Source organism: Carassius carassius, chromosome 18 (assembly GCF_963082965.1).
Source record: "Carassius carassius chromosome 18, fCarCar2.1, whole genome shotgun sequence".
NCBI classification, from domain to species: Eukaryota; Metazoa; Chordata; class Actinopteri; order Cypriniformes; family Cyprinidae; genus Carassius; species Carassius carassius.
In genome coordinates this window covers 17,293,651-17,315,409 of record NC_081772.1, presented here as the reverse complement: position 1 = coordinate 17,315,409, position 21,759 = coordinate 17,293,651, and the positions used below count along the sequence as shown (strand labels likewise).

Genomic DNA, 21,759 nt, shown 5'->3' with positions numbered 1-21,759 from the left:
TAGTCAGTATAAACAATGGTTCTGAAATTGCTGTAGAAGTTTGCACATTTAAATAATAATCAACAGTAAAACCCATCAGAAAAATCACAGTATGTACATTAAAGACACAAACATAAAAAATAATAATATTGCAACAAGAATTGTTCAATAAGAGTGAAAACATGTCGTCTACTTATGAAAGATATACCCCGAGCTCCACAAATCAGCTGCATGCAAAATTCATGAACTCAAAGTTACTCAGAGACCTTGAAGAACCATAACCATTCCAATCAATTAATTTGTGCCCTTAGCAAAGTATCCTCTCATTAGACAGGTCCTCTTGTACTGTGGCCAGAGGTACTTACTTAATATTGTGGCATGGTGATTGGTGTCCAAGAAGTCCAGCAGCTCTACGAAAGAATTTAGTAATTTATTTTTTTTACCGGAGAGGATGCAAGAAGGATCTCCCATCCCTCATTATTTAAAAATTACAGTAACACACCTAATTTTAGTGCATAATTTCCTCAATAATATAGATTAGATACAGCAACAGAGGAAGTCTTTGCATCTAAATATAGCTTTATACTATGCTCACTAATTATGTAACTCAGTGGCAGTAAAGTGCACAGCTGAGGTCTCCTAATTGTGTTGTGAGTGCACAGTGTCTTACTTTTGTCAAGAGACCCAAAGTTCTCCATGGGTGGTCTGTCAGAATGAATCATTTATGTATTTAAGGAATGTGAGATATGGTCTGAAAGCCGCAACAGAGCTCTGAAATCATGCCAACACAGCACACAGCGGGACTGCACAACACACATTTAGGTCAAAGTCGACCACGATGTGAATAAAAAATAAATAAATAAAAATAAAAATTCCTGATATGGCAAGATTAAAAAAAGACATAAAAAATTATAATAATAACAAAAATGTATGTGATGCACACAGTTTTTCAATTTTGCAATATTTCATAATAATATGTAAACATAAAAATAATTTTAAATGCTAGAAGTGAATTTAGGCCTCAAAGAAATGATGATGCACAGGAGGAAAAATGCATTTTTGAGAAAATTTATTTTGAGATTTGTGATTTAAGATAACATTTAGCTGTTATTAAATTATTAAGAGTCTTCAAAGATTAACTGCGAGTGTCAGAATAGAAATAGAAAGGTAATATAAATGTAAAAATAGAGGAAATGAGTATATCCAATATTGATCGATGCCTATAAATAAAAAATAAAAAAATTATAATAAATCTCGGCTGAACACTGATATGTTTTCCATATGGCACAAATTCATAGCCACTTTTTATACAAATATGACATTGGTAATGCTTCATGTTTATTTCACTCAAAGAAATAAACTATTTTTTTTTTCTTTTACTGTATTTTTTGCTTCAAATTAAAGTTTATCATCATGTAGTTGCCTTCAGAGCTGGTTGGTTTTATTCAGGGTTTTTTAATGTCAAAAATTTTAAATGCCAGTGCAGAAAAAAAGCATTCTTGAACCAAGACTTGAGAAAAAGTGGGCAATCACATTTGAGTTCTATTCTCCTAGAAAGTCTGTTTCCATTAGAATGTGATATTTGGTGACAACAAGCTTGAGTATGTAGCACTTACCCGCTTGCGGAGGTTACAGGTGAGGATGAGGTTTCGGGAGAAGGAGTTGGCGAAGGCCGTGTAGAACTCCAGCACTTTGAGTAAGGCATCCCTCCTGATGACATGCAGGTCGCAGTACGTCAGAGCCCTCACGTTAGCACAGGCATGAGCCAGTGTGGATTCCTTCCAGAACACGTCACCAAACACATCACCCTTTCCTGGGACAGAAGACAGATTATAGTTTGAAATTACATCAGATATAAAGTTACAGGAAGAAAGCATGCCTGTATGTGTACAATTAGTCAAATCTGAGCTGAATTTTCAGCAGTCATTACTCGAGTCTTCAGTGTCACATGAGCCTTCAGAAATCATTCTAATGTTCTTATATGCTGCTCAAGAAAGATTATTAATAATGTTCAAACAGTTATGCAGCAGGTGTCAGGTCTTCGCTAATCAGTAAGATGATTGGTCAGAGCTGCCCAGTCATATAACAAACTCTCATACATTCTGAGTTTCAGACAGGAAACATTTGGAGGAGGTTATTGCTGGCACTTACTGAATCCAAGGATTTATATACTTTTTCTTACCAATAGTTAATGTTCAGTAAGGACATGAAAAAAAATATAACTTAGTATTATTTTAGGTGACTCTATTTGTCTTTTGTTGTGACTTTCACTCAGTAACATTTTCATACTTTAATTAATACTTTTATTCACATGCTTTTCCCACCCTGCATAGCGGATGTTTACTTAATGAAAATATATATATTTTTTTTTTAAAGTTTCTTTTTTTTTCTTGAATCAGACTGATTTGATCTTTAAGGAAGCTTGTTTTCTGCCACGGGATAAAATAAAAATAATAAAGGTAATTGCAGCTTTGTATCTTCACTTTGAATTGTGAGATATACTCCCAATAACTGCAATTGTATTTATAAAAAAGAATTGTGAGATCAAATATCTCAAAATAACGATAATTTTTTTTCTCATAATTGCTATACAGTAGCTTAGAGTTGGGGGATAAAAGCTGCAATTAACTTTTTTTTGTATCCAGTGGCCAAAACAAGCTTCCATAGATCTTACTACAAAGTGTAAGTAAGTACCCAGTGTTCAACGCTTTTGATGAGGGGCATCATTAGGAGCCCAGCAGGTTTAGTATGGTGGATTCACGTAAACGCCTTAGGGCTAATTAACTCACAGTGTTCACATATAATTTCATTTTATAATCATTAAAGCAAAAGAGAATCTGATACGAATTCCCATTAAAGAGAAGAGACATTAACTTCCTCTCTACAGTGTCTCATAAATTCTAATGTCATGTCGTTTGCAGTTACGTCAATAAAACGTCACATTCTTGTGGCAGTGGTACAATGGCAAGACTCGAGAGAAAAGTCTTAACACATGCATGTTTGTGTACATGTTCATCAAAACAAAATAGCAATCCTTTTTTTAATTGGGGGGGGGGTGGTGTTCTGTACACAACTTAGACAGATGAACAAGGGCTGGGTAGTTATTGTTTTCTTAATTTTTAATAAGAGCTTTACGAGCTAGGACTTCAGTTTAAATTTGTACTTAAAAATATGCCTGTTTCTCTGCCAACAAATCTGGTGATTGTTATGGCTGCACTGGAGACTGTGAAGTACCAGTGCACATTCCTGTGAAACAAGAGACTTAGCAATCAATGGACAGAGAATCGGTCCCCACAGTTCAATTACAGCAGTATAAGGAGATGGCATGGACAGAGTAACAAATGGCACATATAACGCAAGGAGCACACTGTGGGCTTTTATTTTACTTGAGAGAATGAACGTTAGCAAGTTCACGGGGTAAGATCCTGTGTGAAAACCATCTTTTAGGATCCAAGGCATTAGTATTTTGCCCTTTATAAGTTTGTTATTTTTCTGCACTTTTCAGCTTGATGTTTTTTGGAGCTGTGGTATGTGCCCTCAGGAAAAACCGGCAGAAATCTGAAGTATTACTGTAGTACAAACTGGTTAACTGTGCAGCATTGGGCTTTCTTGAGTTTAATGAGAATGCTGTGCAATAATGTTGTGCAGAAAATATTAACTGCAGTAGCAAAGTATATATTGAAATAAAGCAGGATTCTGTTTTTATTCAAACATATTCAACCTGCTTAAAAGCTTGATATTTTGGATATACTGTCAGATATTTCACGGCAGAGAATATTTCTCGGGGCAAGTTTATTATTGAAAGTTCATTTCTGTACAGGCACATATTTTTGTGATCACAGTGGAGCATGTTGTCACAATATATGGGTTAAGTTCATAGTCATCATTTAAAGGTGGGACAGCTGGGACATGTCCCCACCACTTTGGTCGATGTTGTCCCCATCTTGCGGCATGGACGTACCTAATGCAGATGAAACATATCCAGCTAACATTTGTTTCAGTTAAGTTATGATCAGGGCCTAGAATCTGTTGTTTTTTAAATCAAGCTGAATGTTTGTTGCAATGTTATTAGTGAAGGAATGTTCTCTTGTGGGTGGCTCATCTTCACACAAGAGTGCTTGACTCTATTGCTTAAATGTTGCTGAAACTATCCATTAATTCCGTTAATAAACACTAATGTGTCCCTGCTCTTGATATATGACTACTGATAAACATTTTTGATATTAATAAGTAAAAAAAATTATACGAATGCAGAATAGAACCCAAAACCTCTGACACGCCTAACGAAAATTCCATCACTAAACTGTTTAGGAACACGGATGTTTAGTGCATATGTACAGTATGTATTTATGTATCGTGAAGAATCTCATGCCTGCACATTACTACATTTACTAAACACTTAAACTAAAATTAATTCAATTCAAAATATGAATAAGTTATATTGGTGAATTGATAATACTGAAATAACAGTGCTTATTAAGTGAAAAAGTGAAAGAAACAAGAGAAGACAACAAAAAGTAAAGGGTAAAATAATATCAAACTATTGTTTTGATCAACAGGAATTTTTAGAGAAAAAAAGAATTTTCCAGAGAGTCCTTGCATTCTCATGAAAAAAAAAGAAAGAAAGAAAATAATAATAATAATAATAATAATAATAATAATAATAATAATAATAATAATAATAATAATAATAGGCAAAATATAGAATGTGGTGAATATAGTTCAAACTTCCTGTTAAAATCTACTTTCTATAGATCTTGTAGAGTCTAATTAATTCAGTGTATGCAAGTGTGGTTTTACAGTGTTCACTTGTTTACCCAATTTTAGTTTACGGTTTAGTTTACTATTTAAACTAGGTGTTTCAAACCAACATAGGTTAGGGTATTTGGTTTTATATAATTAAATCTTATATTAACTTGAAATATATAACTTGTGATGAATTCTCTATGTGACAACTAGCCCCTGAGGTCTCGATTAACTTTTGTTTTTCTAGAGTGGAAAGAATGATTTAGCTCACCTAAAATGGCAATGACTTCATCATCCTGAATGACCTCCAGCGATCCAGAAACCACGAAGCAAAGAGTGTCCACACTTTCTCCTGCGTGGAAGATGAGATCTCCTGGAGCGCAGTGTGTGGTCTGGAACTCCACCGCCAAAGAGCGCAGACAGCCGTCACTGGCCAACCGGAAGGCAGGGTGCTCGTTGAACACCTGGTGGTTGAGGTGCACACAGATGTCTGCACGCATGTCCTTAGGACAGATAGACAGAACCTAGCAAGAAGCAAGGGCATTCATGTCTTAATGACACATTCTTTTAACAGTATGTACATAGTTGTTGTTTTTTTTATAGTAAATGAGTAGCCTAATATGAGTGATTAGTGATATTTTACTGCAGAACATCTCGATTAACCAATCAGAATCAAGTATTGCAGAGAGTCATGTAATATCGTGGGGTATGTCAGTTATTAAAATGATGGGCTAGAGCACAGAATAGCATTCGTAGTGCAAAGTTTATTTTGCCTTGCTGCACTTTATTAGGCGAGTGAGAAAAAAAGTAAAACAGAAAGATGTTCAATTCACGAGATCACACTTACATATAATTAGCTGAAATATTATACTGCATATTTGGTGTGCTGTCGGGGAAGGGCTCCAAGCTCGGGAATGGCCCAAACCTAGAGTACCCCCAAAAAAATCAATAGCGGAAAGGACAGCCGCCAGACTAAGGACCCCCCCCACAATAGCATTGAGATCTGGCACGGGCTGATATTTGGAAAGTCAGCTGGTTGGCAGGTCGAAAGAGCCTATGTACTCCAGTGGGAGCAACTTTACATATTTGGAAAGGTAGGCCTTACCGGCTGCTTGTCTGGAAGGCTCGAGCCGTTGCTCAACCGGAGCACCTCACTGCATTGGAATGGATGAGCTCTACCGGCCGATAAAGGAGGAGCAGCGTGATTGGATAGCCCGACCAGGAGGGCCCGAGTTGCCTCGACTGGAATAGGTCACGGTGTTGGCATACGGGCCCTACTGGCTGATGAGCCCCTGCTAATCAGTGGGCAACCAGGGCAGATAACTGACCAAGAGGGCCCATGAAGCCTCCGACTGGAGATCAAGACTCAGGACGACGGACGTGTAGGTCCTCTCAGTTGAGCAGATAAACAGGTTTTGGGCCGCCAACAAACAAAAAACTCCGATGGATAAGACCTGTTTGTGGGCAGCAAGTAAAGAAAACCCAACTGGGAGCACTCTCGTCGATATCTGATGGGAGCTTAATCTGCATTTAGCCTCGTCACCTGAAAATGTATTGATTTACAACACTTGGTCTGCGCCGCTAGTTTATGCAGCCTCAAACTGCACTGCGGCCGGAAAAGCCGCGGTGAAAAAGCTGAGCCGCGGCGGGAATCGAGTGAGGCTTGCTGCGGTGAGATCTAAGGCTCGGCTCGGGCTGGTTGAATGTCTGCTGCTGCTGCTGCGATCCAGCGCTCGAGGAGAGCGGGGTTTTGAGCGAGGCAAGCTCGGGGCTTTGCACGGTCTATTGGCCACAACATGTGGCTTGGCGAGAAGAGCAGCTGTCGCGATAACGCTTAATGGTGCTCAGCGGCCATGTTTGGCGAGGTAGGAGTGATCGTGGGTCTGGCAAAAAGCGGCAGAAAAATCCTCAGTATAGATCTCTTCGTTTGGAAGGAAAAAATGGGTCTGTGATAAAATGACAGACAGAGCGAACCAAATGCTTATAAACCGTCAATGGAGACAGGTAAGTCAGCTGTATTTATACCCTAGTGTTGATTATCTTAAGTGTGCTCCATCTGTGCTAATTAGGCTAAGTATCTGACGTGCTCTGACGTATTAACATTCTAAGATTAGCAGGCTTTGACACAACTGCTTAACAATTAACGTGTATGTATACTGTAATAACAAAAGATGATTACAACTGATTCAGTCTGTTAATCATAGTAGTTTTCTGTGTATTGATTCTAATAGGGATCCAAATACAGTCATTAATGAGCTTAAGTGTCCCATTTAGCTGAGGGCCTCCATATTGATGAATAGGGCAGGAATGAGGTCTCTTTGGCATTATGACAGCTAAATAAATGAGTTTTCAGCAATATAAATCAAATATCAAATAGGGGTTTAGGGGTTAATACATATTAATATCCGTAGATTTGAATACATATACGAACAACAATGTGGATTACTTAAAAAATCTTTTTATTTATTTATTTATTTATTTTTTGCCATCTTCTCTATCTATGAATGAATGCTGCAGCTGTGTAGTATAATTTCAGAAAAATATTATTTGAATGTAGCCTTGGCCCAAAATCTATGTATGTAGGCATGAATATGAATATAAACCGTATGTGGGTATCAGCGTGTATGGGGTTTTGGCATTAATATTACATCAAGTGCCCATAAAAAAATTGGCATGTACTGGATGCCTTTTACCTGCATTTTATGCATGCAGGGTGTTAAGTGCATGGATAAGATCTAATACACTTTGCTTCACTTTACCAGAATGCAATTACAACCCATTATTCTTTTTGCCTCCATTACCTGTACAGGATCTTTCTGGTCAGGCCTATTCTTCCATATTCAATTTAATCTATTGGTCAGATCATGATAAATAATGCAGAAGAACAATGTTATACATAAGTATAATAAATATCTAGACTTCTTGAACATGTTCTGCTCAACTTCTAAATGAAAAGTCACTTCGACAGGCACATTTTTTGCTGTGCACGTGTCCATCTGTGCTGTCCTCACATGTTTTTGAAAAGGTTTAAATTTGCCAGTTATTCCCAGTGACAAACTTCAATAAATGGAGAAGATTTCTCACCACATGCTGCATGAAAACCAGTTATGAGAATCCTTTATAGGTCTAAATTTGAGCCAGAGGTTGAATAGGTCTTCTCCATTCCCTGAGGGTTGATGTCTCCCGGGATATAATGCAATTTCACATTCTTCTTTTAGAATGAAATACAAAAGGAGGTCTTGACGTAGAGACACAAAAAGATGACCCTTATTCTCCATCTCTCTTATTTTAAGTTGCAGACTTAAAATAAGTAGATAAAATAAGTAAATAATGATAGCATCCGTCAGGAAAAAAGATAAACCAAATGATTTCTCTTAAGTTTCTGTCAGAACTATGGACTTGTATGTGTGTGTTTTTTTCCTGTGACCCAGTTTCTGTATCTATTTGATTGTTGATTAGTTCCCCGGTGTCTCCTTAGTTCCCAGGTGTGTCTCCTTAGCTCCGACGTTAGACTGTCTTTATAAGCAATGTCCTTTCAGTTCAGTTTTGTCTGTTCTACCAGTTCCATATGTGTGTCTTCCTCCTGTTCTCCCTGTTGGATTTACTCCTGTGTTGGATTAATAAAGACTATTTCAATTATCCTTGGCTCTGTGTTCCTTCCAGTAGTGTAGTGTGACAGAAGACCCGACAGAAACAGTGTAAATTGCGTGTCTACCCTCATAACTTTTTTCCATGTTTTTTCCTCAGTCCTTTTTCTTTCCGTTGTGTTGAATGGATCCCCTCCTTCGCCCGGAATACCTCCTCCTCCTGCTGAAGAAGGGGGAGAATTCGTTTGTGGCACACACCAGACTGTTCTGGATCATGGCAAGCCTCACCAACTACCTGGACGACGTGCTCTGTGCTTTCTACGATGCTAATTTGAACACCGCATACAGAAAACTGTTGCCCGAGGATGGTCCCTGAGCGAATTTCGCTGCCTTCGTGGAGTGGACAGAGGCGAAAAATGGATTTCCGTTCCCCACCTGTTCCCAGGGATTGATCGCAAGTGCCACTCTTAACCCAAAGCCCAGCCCACCATCTCCCCACAGTAAAGAGCATAAGCCCAAGCCCACCGGAGTGGAGCTCTGCCCCCTGCATCGCGACTGAGTGTGAGCCTAGTATGGTGAGCCAAAAGGGCCAAAATGAGGAGGAAGATCTTATTGATTAGAAATCGGAACTGGAGGTTGAACTGCCGTGGTCGTGATGGGCTAGAGCACAGAATCTCTGGATCTCTGCCTCCATCGCCAGAGCCCTTTGCTCCACTCTGGCCCCCCGGTTCCTCGGCTTCCCCCTGGCTCATTGGCTCTCCGCCTCAGGCTTCTACTCCACCTGCCCCGCCGCCATTAGTCGGCCCCCTTGGAGTTGGCAGCCATTCCTCCTCCATGGCTCCTCCCAGCGTCGGCTGCACCCTGGGCAGTCATTGTGGCTGTGGCCTGGGTTCAGCTGGAATCCTCCTGCTCCAAGCTCCTCCTGTCTCCTCCCTGGCTCCTCCCTCCATCGTCTCTGTCTGCTGGCCCCCTCCCAGGGGTCCGTCCTCCACCAGAGCCTCCTCTCAAGCTCCCACCTATGCCTCCTCCTGTTGTTGCCTACGGTGCGAGGACGTACCTTTCGGGAGGGAGGTGAAATGTCAGAACTTTTCCCCTGTGACCAAGTTTCTGTCTCTCCTTGATTGTTAGCTCCCTTGTTAGCCTGTCTTTATAAGAAATGTCCTTTCAGTTCAGTTTTGCTTGGTCTACCAGTTCTGTACGTGTGTCTTCCTCCTTTTCTCCCTGTTGGATTTACTCCTGTATTGGATTAATAAAGACTATTTCGATCGTCCTCGACTCCGCGTTCCTTCCGGCAGCATAGTGTGACAGTTTTAGCATTTGGGATTGCACTGCTTGCATCCAAATGTCTTTATTTGGAGTTCATAATTAAAATCAGAAAGACAGAAGAGGCAACTGCTTATGAGCTTTGATTACTCCTGTTACCACTATAAAGATTAAATTAATTAATTAAACAATGCCTTCTATGATCAAAACCACATCTTTAGCCTTACCTTAGTATAAAAATAAAAAGCATTTGTATTTTCAGAATGTGTCTTTCACAAACAACAAACACTGGTGAAAGAAGACATGACTGTCCATGTCTGAAGAGAATAACCATGCATAAATATTTCAAAAACGGTGCATGGAATTAAACTGCAACTTGTCACAAATAATGTTTTTTTTTTTTTTAATAGTGAAATTATGGTTTTCTAAAATAGTATAAAGTAAATATGAATAGGGTACAATGTGGCAAAATGCCCTGCAGAGAAGAGAGAGAGAGAGAGAAAGGAATACATTTCCCTCATGAGGGCTTTTCTGCACCCTGTACCCTACATTCAGATCTTTGCACAAGGTAAGTGCTTAATACATCAGAAAGAGGAATAGATTTACTCACCTTCTCTGTGTCTATGCCTTTGGTCATGGCCCATGTGGACACAATGTAATCCATAACTCTCTCGCTCAGTCCTTTAGGCACCTGATAGAGCTTCAGAAAGTCTCTCACATTGTTTAGCATCTCATGGTAGCGGTTAGTGTTTGTGTACATCTGCTGAAAGATAGTGGTCACGTTTCCAAAGATGGTGGCATACAGAAGAGCTGCAAAACACAGAGGGTCACTTTAGAAAGCTGCTGAATATAAAAAAAAATCAAAGGCTATACTGAAGTGAGAGGGAACAGAAGTATCTGAAGAGAAATGGGGTTGTGATTCGCTGGCTGAGGAGAGCTTCATATGTGCTTCAATGGAAGTGTGTGACACAGAGAACAGCAATTTGGACTTTCTTGTGCATTAAATCCCACTAATATACCTTCTATCACTTTTTCTATAAGCAGAGTGAAATCTGAAGCATTGTTAGAACCATAATTCTGACTGAAATCTCTCATCTCATTCACTAACTGTATGTATGCAGATGTTTTAGGATAAAACCTGTGTAAATTGTTTGACACAGAAATCATGTATTATCAATAATTCTGTACTTTTCACAATTGTCACCTTTTTTCAAAATTTTGGATACAATTTTAAACCATATTAAACCACACATGCAATGTAATAAAATCTTAAAATAAAATAAAAAAATCATAAAATATAAATAGTATTAATAATAATAATAATTTTATTGTTGTTAATATTATTATTGACATTGATAAAAAACATGAAATATAAATATTAAATATATAAAACATTATTATATTCACAATTGTTATTGTTGTTATTACTAGTACGACTACTACTATTAATAACAACAACAACATTAGTAATAATAGTATTAGTTGTAGTAGTAATATTAATTATATTCATTGAAAAAAAATTTGTTACTGAGAAAGACTCACTTATTTATTTAAAATTAATAATAATAACAGGTAAATATTTTGTGAGATCCTTTTCTATATACATATATACTTTTAAGATTACGCAATATGTCATATGTCTATTCTAATACAGAAACACAGTTTAATCAAACTAATAATATCTGCCAAATGTCAAAGAATGTTTCAAGTATTCCCAGAAATTCTATTCTATGCAACAGACAGCTTTTTAGTCTGCTAATATATATATATAAAATTCCCCTAATCCTATCCTGACTTACACCCAAGCGTTTCCATGGTAACACAGACCAAAATAGTTTCTGGAATCTATTGTTACTTTGTTACCAGTATGTTCTGAGAGGGCGGGCAGGAAAATGGTTTAGACAGAAAGGATGTACAGCATCGACAGAGAGGTAAGATTCCAGTAAAAACCAAGAGGCGAGGGTAATGCACTTTAAATCACATCCATGATTGACAAGAGCCCAGTCATTCAGAACAGTGCAGGATCTGTGCACCAATCACCCACACATTCACCCTCTTTTGACATGCATGCCAAAGACCAGCAGGAGCTTGATCAACATTAATGGTTCTATGCAAACCAAAGCATTAATTAACTGCCCATGTGAGTGAATGCAGTCTGAGTGATGATAATAGCGTCTGCACTCTGATGCAGCAATTCATTTCTAGCCAAGATACCAGTGACACAGATTAATTTTGGGCCAATGATTGATCCACGTGTCAGCTGTCTGCTTGTTTTTACTAATGTAATCAGTATGAACTTGTGCAGTAAAGAGTCATCAACAGAGACATATTTTTAACTTGTCTAGTAGTCTAGAAATGTATGCGCATAAGACAAATACGTGCCAACCCACATGATTACACACCTGAATGATTATCAACAGGCCAAAGACAGTGCCTGTCATTTACACAAAGCAGTTTCAAAGAGGTAATTGAAGCACGATTACAAGTACAATTTTACATAATGTACATGAGACATGTTTAGTGAGTAATTAAGCAGGGATTAGTCAGAGCTAACAGGCAAATGATGAGGTTAGTTTTTCAGTGACTTGAGTTCACCACCAGTATAAAGGTCATGCAAGAACTGGAAGAAGCTGAGCTAACATATTAGAGAATTTCACTGCATTACACAAACAATGCGTAAATACTGTAGAAAATAGGGAAAGCAAAAGAAAAAAGCTGAGCGAGAGAGAGAGAAATAAATAAATTATGACCATATAAAACGTACACATATGGGAACCCCCCCCCCCTTTATACTCATGCAATAGTTTGGGATCAGTATGTTTTTAAAGAAATTATTATTATATATATAAGCAATAAGGTACGGGAGACCATGCTGTATCGTGAATAAATCACGGCTGTTAGTTATGACGCAAAGCAGAGTATAAAATATTGTAATATTTAAAAAGTGTATGCATTGAAATGTTACTTTTTTTAAGCAAATTAAATGCTGTCTTTCCTCTATAAATAGTTCCTGACAGCAACAGTAAATGCAAAAGAGTGTCCCGAACCTGCCTCATCTAATAGAGCTTAAATAAAACACCATATTGTATATGATATTTTCTCACACACATATATCTGCTTACACTCAGCATGAGAAAACATCTGTTAGTCATCTTATAGTTTTAAAACTGACTGATTCGCAGCACAGCGTGAGTTTGCCAGTGTCATTACAGTGTAAACTGATGGACATACTGAATTATACCTGAAACAAAAAACTAATAAATACAGTAATATTCCCTCCTCACTTTGGAAACTGTAGGGCTTTCGGACAAAAGTGTACACACATCTCCGCATTAGAAAAGTTTTTTAGAAGGGGGAAGGACGGGATCAACAGGGCTCACTCATATTTCATTAAATAAATAACAAATAGTTAATTCTGACGAAATACATACTAAATGAAACATATATGAAACATAATCTAGCATCATAGTTTTGATGCTATATTATTGATTGCTTATGTTGCTAAGGGTGCTGCTCAGTGATACACAGAATTGTTGGGTGAAGTGTTCACAGCCGTGCTGTATCTTGAATAAAACACAGCCGCTGACCAATCAGAATCGAGGAATGGAACTAACCGTTTAATTTGGGCCGGGGCCGTCAGGGGCTGAGCCCCACACATAGACTCCAGGGCTCGACAATAACACTTCATTAATGCCAGACAATAGCATGATTATAACATAGGTAACTGATGAGAATATTGCTTCAGATTCAGAATAAATCATATTTGCAACAAAACAAAACACACACACACACACACATACATATATATATATATATTAGCCTGATCTCACAGCAATTCATACATATTTTACGAGGTGGCTAATTTGTATGACTTCATTCATACTAATTCATACAATTTGTTCTAAATCGTACATATTTTACGAGTTGCACAATTTATATGAATTTGTACGAATAACCTACACCTAACTCCTAGGGGTGATGTTGGCGCAGTGGATAAGACACATGCCTTGGGTGTGAGAGACCCGGGTTCAAATCCAGCAATTGTAAGTCGCTTTGGATAAAAGTGTCAGCTAAATGAATAAATATAACCCTGCTCCCAAACCTACCTGTCACTGGAATCTAGACAAATTGTATGAGTGAGATATATATATTTATATATTACAAATTGTTCTTTTGAACTTTATTAACAGCAAATCCTGAAAAAGTATTCAGGAATTATAAGAAATGTTTTGAAGCACCAAATCAGCATATTAGAATGATTTCTAAAGGATCACTTAACACTGGAGTAATGACTGCTGAAAATTTAGCCTTTCATGCCAGGAATAAATTTGATTCTAAAACATAAATTATGATAGAAAACAGCAATTTTAAATTGTACAAATTTTTTACGATAATACAGTTGTTTTTACTGTATTTATTTTTGTATTTTTGATGACTTACATGCAGCCATGGTTAGCATAAGAGACTTAAAAAAAAATCCTATTTACTATGAAACCTTTTGACCTGCAGACAATAAACATGAAAATAACACTTTTTTTCAATGTAGATAGTAATTACACTAGACTGTTTTATAGAACTACAACACTTAAGCTAAAGTAAAAACTAAAACAAACTAGACAAATAAATTGAAAAGACAAATTGAAAATAAATGGAAATAAATTAAAAAAAAAAAATGCAAAACTATAATAAATTGTTTTTTTTCGATGATATTTAATAGAATATCCAAACAGATTTTTTTTCATACAGCAAAAGGGGACCACAGACAGCTGTGGAAAAGTGTCCATACTCCATAGGCAAAGATGGTGTGATTTGGAGTGGAGAGCATGCATGTGAAATTATGATATGACTTCATCTCTTCAGCTTCTAGCGCTGCCTCTGTAGTCTTACTTGATCTCCATGAGCATCCAGCCCCATCAGTTCTGCATTACTTCACATTCATGGCCTAATCAAATCTACCGGAGACATGATAGTGGGTGGTCCCCACATGAGAAGGGAATATTATATCCCTATGGGTGTTGGATGAATGTTGATTGATGGATACAAAAGAATGGTTGCATGTTACCCAGATATCATTTTTTATGATTGTTTTATCATCGTCATTTCTGGCACCATTGTTTTCATAAATACCTTCTCTCCTCCACTGAAGCTGGCATTTTCACATTAGGTCAGGGTAATAGCCAATTTGACGCCTTTTTATGGCAAGGTAATGGGTATAAAAAAGGGCTTGCAGATGCACTTTTGATGATGGCTAATGAAATAAGAAAGAGTGGAACCATACTGGAGAGGATTTTCGATTGGACTGGATCTCTCATGCGCTGCATACAGGAGAAGGAAATAGTCGCCCTTGCCCTTTGCAACTACAGTAAAATGATTCATGCGCTGTGGAGGAAGCTTGCCTTGTGCCGTTTTACTGTATGCAGTAAGATGGGTTTTGAACTACTGAGTGTAGAAGGTCCCCCTATAAAAATGTTGTCCCAGGCCTGAAGCAGCCCAGATAAGACAATGCAGTTTATTAGAATCAACCAAATGTAAGAAAGGGCTTCCCAAACAAAGGCAAACAGCCCATTGAGGTTCATGACAGAACTGCAGGGTTTTGTGAGGTTTTTTTTATACAAACAATGCCAAACATTCATATAAAAATCTTTATTTTCTCTATTTCCTTCTTTGTTTCTGCCATGGGAATGGCATCCTATAAGTTTGATCGCAACATTCATTGCCGTTAATAGTGTTCACCGTCTGTATGATTACATTAACTGCTAGATTTTTACTGTAAATTTATGCCATATGGACATCAACTTGCGATTAGGTTAGGTAAGTTATTACTAAATATAATGTAGAAACTTTTCTGTAACGCTGCTTTGCAACGATTTGCATCGTGAAAAGTGTTGTACAAATAAACTTGAATTGAATTGAATATAAAAAAGGATTACTTTGTTAAATAAAGTACCTAAAATTTAAATATCAAGTTTAGTGGTCATTTCAATGCCACTAATAACCAATCCAAAATATTTTATTCAAACATATCTCAGATTTCTGGTGGAACATCAAGTAAAGAAGCAAAATGACATACAATAATTAATGCCTTTGAAAGATAATTGTTCTTATTATATAAACATATAAACCTCATTCAGCATCTTAACCTAATTAAATATTATACACCAGGATAATTCTCAAGCCCATATATCTCATTTTAAAGAAACAATTCACCCAGAAATGAAAATTTACCTCAAGCCATTCAAGATCTCACCCCAGGTCATTTGTTTCTTGCAAATGCAGCTTTTCACATCACAAGACAATAAATGATGGACTGGATTGGTCTGGATTACTAGTGGATTACTGTGATGTTTTTATCAGCTGATGCAATACTAAATTTCACATCTCAAACTCATCTACATCTTGGATGTCCTGAGGGTAAGTATATTTTCAACAATTTTTTATTTTTGGGTATTTTCTTTTATGGATCTTTAGATGCATAGCAAGTCAAAAATACTGGAGTAAGAACATAAATTGTATTTTTTATTTTGTTCAGTGTTGAATCTAAATCAATGTCCTTTTAAGTAACGAGCATATTAAAGGATCTACACTAGGCACAGCGATTCCCAAAGGCTTCTGTGTCAGAGTAGCAGTCTGTTCAGGCAGGTGTTAATAGCAACGGTTTTGATTCATTCACACCCTTTTCATACACCCAGCTTTGCAAAAACCTCAGTCTCAGAACAATCCCTTAGAGCACCTTTACTCAGAGCATCAAATGAATGATTCATTGCTGCATTGAAGAGGTGACAATCACTAGGATGTGACAGTGATATTGAGAGCGATAACAGCAATACAAAGCAAATGCCTTGTAATAGCTCCACTGTTCAATATCCAATCTCTTATTAAATATTTACAGGGCTGACTCATGTGCTGCTCCAGTGAGCTGTGCTGCCCGGTGGCACAAAGTCATGAGATGCAACCCCATAGAGTCCACACAAGTCCAGCACACGTAATTGTGTTGAACATCCCAAAATAATAAGCGCAGCAATGTAGGACCATATTAACAAGATTAGGAAGGCGAAGACTTAAACATGCAAGTACAAATGATGCAGGGCTGAGTCTCAGAGCTCCACGTGGCTTGATTTTGTTACGTAGGAGAAGAGGGCCTGTGAGCTCTGAGATGTCTGCGGAGAAGCTCAAATGTACTGTGTAGTCAAGCTTGCTATTCAATTCCTCCTCCGGCCAAAACATTCACACACAGGAAAGCATTGTCTGTGCAGTGTTTGTGATGTATTGAGAGACTGTAATGTAATGTTGGTAATGAGGCCATCATATTAGGATATATATCGCAATGTTTTATTTAGTAATAAAAATAAAATGAAACTAGTGTTTTATATATTTGGTTTTCCACTAAATGTCAAACTCTATTTACCAGCAATAATGTGACTTTTAGTGTCTATTTTGCATGTGAAATGTTATGCACTGTGTATGCCACACAAATATCTTTTTAAATATGTGTATATTATATATATATATATATATATATATATAGCCAACTTCCAACGCAACAGATTATCATCGGCACCCAGTCCTAAATCGCCGCCCTTCACCAGGCTCCCGACACTGTGTGAGAGAGGAGGGGCGCTGGAAGAGGCAGGGCTGGCGGCGTGTGATGCGGCACACCTGATGTGAATGGAGCCTCATCACCGCCACTGTTTAAAAGCCCAACACGCCTCTCCTCGAGAGACTGGTCTCTTCCCTGTGCATGCACACTGGTGTCCTCGTGGGTCCAGGAAGGGTGCATTGAGGGACTCCCGCGCCACCAGACATCATCCTGCATCATCCTGCGATCCGGATGAGAACTGCACCCATTTACATGGCCGATGGGCCAGGATGCCGGGCCGTCCATCCCTTGCAAGCGCCGTGGCCAAAGAGAGTGATGCAGCCGCTAGAAGAAGCCGCCACCCCTCGCGCTCCGGACTGAAGAGGGGAGCGCGTGTGGCCGCCAGACTCCGCCCCTTACCTGGACCCTTCCTTCATGAACACTGCCCGACCCACACAAACCCCGCAGCACAACAAGGACACCAGATCCCCTGTTTATTTTGGACACTTTTCCCCTTTGGCCACTTTTATTCCCTCCTTTTGTTTTATTTTCTGTTAATAAAAGCCTCTCTGAGGCCTGATGCCACGCCCACTGTGTCTGTTGTTGGCTCCTCCCGTTACAGTGGTGGAGAATGCAGGCAAGGCAGAGCCTAGACAGCACAGTTGGGAAACACCTGATGACGTCACTCCCTCTCACTTGCAGAAGTTGACAAAAACCCGGACTGGAACGGAGGAACTATGGAGACGGCCTTCCAGCCACACAAGGGGTAAGTGACTTCTCTTTTATTTTCATTTTACCCTGTGGTTGGTAGAGCCTGTCGACTAAAACCCAGTTGGACTGTTGCCCAGTGGTCTAAAGTCCACAGTGGTGTCCTCATGGGTCCAGGAAGGGTGCGTTGAGGGACTCCCGCGCAAGCAGAGATGTGAGCTGCCGGACCCGCAATCCGGACGAGAACCGCACCCGTTTACACGGCCGACGGGCCAGGATGTTTTCAGGGGATAGTTGTGTACCTACCTAATACCTGCCTGTCTCTCTGCCTCCTTACCTATCTGTCTGCTTATCTATCTACAGTATCTGCCTACCTACCTGTACCTGTCTGTCTGTCTATCTACCTATCTATCTATCACATTTACCTACTTTCACAACTTATAGTGAGATACATGCACGAAGACAAAGAATCAAAAGTTTCTCAATCAGGAACACAGAATTAGCTTACTCACACTGTCGTAGTATAGATGAGCCCAGACAAACTCAAACTGAAACAGAGGGAACTAAATACAAGAGATAATGAGGTGCACATCTGAATGGAATGATTATTTAAGTAGGTCACTTTGGCAACAAAATCAGGCAGGGAAAAAGTGTGAGTCCAACTGAACATAACTGTAACAGAACGCCCCCTCCCGGAAGGTACAACCGCGCACAGGAGGACCAAAAAAAAAAAAGTTTTGGGGGGAGGGACCAAAAAAGACAAAGATGCTGATGGTGGTGAAGTCCAAAGGGTGGCTTTGAGCAGAGGAAGATGGTCATTGATCCAGGCCAGAGCTGAGACTGCATCACATGGCAGAATTGCAGAAGGGAGAAGCCATGGGGATGTAAACGCAGACGCCAACAGGTTGACGACTGGAGGGGATGATGACATGGAGCCCACCGTGCATCCAGAGAGCCGATGCAATGTGGGGACTCCAAAGATCTAGGCAGCCATGACGACCCCCAAGATCCAGTGAAGTTAAGGTGACCACCCGTCCTGCGTAGCGCGTGCGCGCACAGCGTTTGAAGCCCAATTCATGCGTCCCGCAAATTGAGACTGTGTCACGCAAAATCAATGCTTGCTCAAAAAAAAAAAGTTGATGGCTCTATATCCTTGAGCCCCAGGCAGCCAAACGAACATTACTTGACAGTTCAGCACACTACTGCGAGAGCGGGAGCGAGAGAGTTTGAATGAGAGATGAAGTTTACATCTTTATTATTTCTGTTTTAACGTTTTTCCTACATTATTTATATTAAAATATGTTATGTAGGCAATAACTCAGTTTACTATTTGACTAATTTACTGAGGTGGCATCGTTGTTAACTTACAAAAATGATAATTTGGTGGATAATTTACATTTTTCCGTTAATAACAGGTAGTGTATTCTGATGTAAAATTAACAGTCGCCTGTGGACGCTCAACAACCATCTTATCTGAGCTCAAAACGCTGCTTGAGCAAGTGTCAAGATAGTAAAAGTAGCTAATAAATACATAATTATGAACGTTTATGTGTGTTTATTTTTGTTCTCAGTACGTTATTTTAATAGCAATTAATGATTATGAACATAAAAGCATTACAATATATATATATATATATATATATATATATATATATATATATTGTATTATTGCTATTAGTATTTAGTATTATTTTCTAAAATGAGGTACATGTAATATAAAGTACACATGGCAATGTTTTTGCAACAGCTCCAAGTGTCACGCGCAGTGTAGGTTATACGTCACTGTCCGAATCCGTTCACTTATTTATTTATTCACGCCTTCCTGATATAGTGAACTCAACTGCCATACACTATATAGGGATTAGTGAATGAGTGAATTCCCTTCCCTTGAGTTTTGATGCCAGACTTTTTTTTTTACTTTTCCTGTGGTGTTGAGCAACTACAATTCATTTTAATCCTATAATTTTATATTATAATTTATTTAAAGTGAATAAATTGTAATGAAAAATTAATAAAATAGCTAAAGTAAATCGTAAGTGGAAGTGCATCCGTCAATTCTGTCATGAGCATACATCAGCAATTACACATGTTTAGGGGAATAGGGCATTATTAATATACCATGTAAGGTGGTATGTGCTAGAAATGGGTAAACCACTATCAGTGAGTCTGCCCATGGGGTGTCCCACATTGTCCCTCAGAAACGTACCCCTTGTCCCCCCTTGGGCTTATTAGCAGGTGGTCACCCTAAGTGAAGTTGAGGTTAAGCTGAAGCTACCAAGGCTGGAGGAGGAGCCTGAGGGAGGGAGGAGCTGGCAGAAGCTGAAGGGGTGGAAGGCCAGAGAGCAATGACCGATGACAAACCTAGGTGGAGCTGACGTACTGAAGGAGTCCGGTGGGGTTGAATGCCTTCTGGACACTACCTGCATCGAGGGAGGAAGGGACAGAAGTCGCAGGAGCCTGGGCAACAGGTCGAGGAGGGGTGGAGTGTGCAGAGGTAGAATGGGGACCCACAGGCTTCAAACTTCCAGGAAGAGACAATACAAGAGATAATGAGGTTCACAGCTGAATGGAAGGGTTAACTTAACTAGGTCACTATGGCAACAAACTCAGGCTGGGAAAAAGTGCAAACAGAAAATCGAATCCAACTAAACATAACTGTGTCTATCTATCTACTTACCTACCTACCTATCCGTTTATTTATCTATAATATCTATCTCTTCTGTAACTGCAGACAATTTTGCTCCCTGAAACATCTCTATAAATCTATACATATCACAGAAAAAGAAAAAAAAGAATTGATTGATTTGATATTATTCAATAGTGATGTTTTGAAATCTTAAAAGTACAGAAAGTCAAACATTAGATGTATAGCTGTGCCTAGCACGATACACACTTTATAAATAAGGCCAAATAAAAGGAAGAATTATGAAAAAAGCCTCTCTGACATTACCAGTGCAGCTGAGTGAGCTTCTTTGATCACTGTCAGTGCCGTCAGCAAAAACAAATACAAACAGTTGTTACTCCTTCAATACATACCAATCAAACTACACTGTAACTAAAATTATCTTCAAAACCCCACCAGATATAGATAGAAATGAAAAGCTGAAATACAGAATGGAGAACATAAGAGCACTCTCAGATCAAACTCTCCCACTTAATGAAGATGTTCAAACACATTCTTCAAAAATTATATTAAAACATGCTCTCTTTAAAGAAAAGATGCATGTGATGAGGTATTTTTTCATAATTTCTCTCTCTTCCAATTCTGTTCATAAAGCATCACTGGGAAACTGTTTGACATTATGTGAGCATGGTAGCAAAACCCTGACTGACTGATTGAAAAGTGCTGCAGTCTTCTCCCTACAGGTACAGACTGCAGATATCTGGTGATGGCTAAAGATGTTGAAATAACGTGACTCATTGCTAATGAGGATTATATTAGCATTCTTTCAGATTGATGAGTCATCATCCAGAGATCTCCCTGAACATGATTTATTCAAGAGGAGATAGGAGTCATTCCTTACACCTCTGTAGTAATGATCAGTATAAGGGGAACATAAGGTCCATCTAGAAGGCAGAGGTTAACAGAGATTTGACTAATAAGTATTGGAACAGTAAAGACAAAATTTTTCTGTTTGCTGTGGAGTCAAGAAATCTGTAAACATGATTAAAAGATGAATATGAGACAAAACTACAGAATGTAACATTTTATTGTTGGGTGATTCAACACATAGATGTTTTACCAAGAAGAAGATCAGCACTTTTAGAGTTTCATCTCCCTGTCTGATGTGAGCATAAGTATTGGAACAGTTGCCTCACATGTCTTCCTAAGTGTTCAGCTGTGTCCTGTTGCATTAGTTCTTCAGATATTAAAAGCAGGGAATGTGTCTTATCAGTTAT

General features: G+C 38.6%; 1 protein-coding gene across 2 annotated transcripts in view; it reads right to left on the bottom strand.

Moving 5' to 3' along the window:
* LOC132092568 (potassium voltage-gated channel subfamily H member 5-like) overlaps positions 1 to 21,759 on the bottom strand; it is a 114,236-nt gene that overhangs the window by 29,819 nt on the left and 62,658 nt on the right. The window contains exons 9-11 of one of the 2 annotated variants that reach the window (XM_059498851.1): positions 10,186 to 10,385; positions 4,997 to 5,249; positions 1,596 to 1,792 (exon numbers count right to left, since the gene is read on the bottom strand). In XM_059498851.1, coding sequence (XP_059354834.1) covers positions 1,596 to 1,792; positions 4,997 to 5,249; positions 10,186 to 10,385 — 650 coding nt within the window. The remainder of the gene's footprint in view (positions 1 to 1,595; positions 1,793 to 4,996; positions 5,250 to 10,185; positions 10,386 to 21,759) is intronic. The other variant, XM_059498852.1, reaches the window with a different exon arrangement.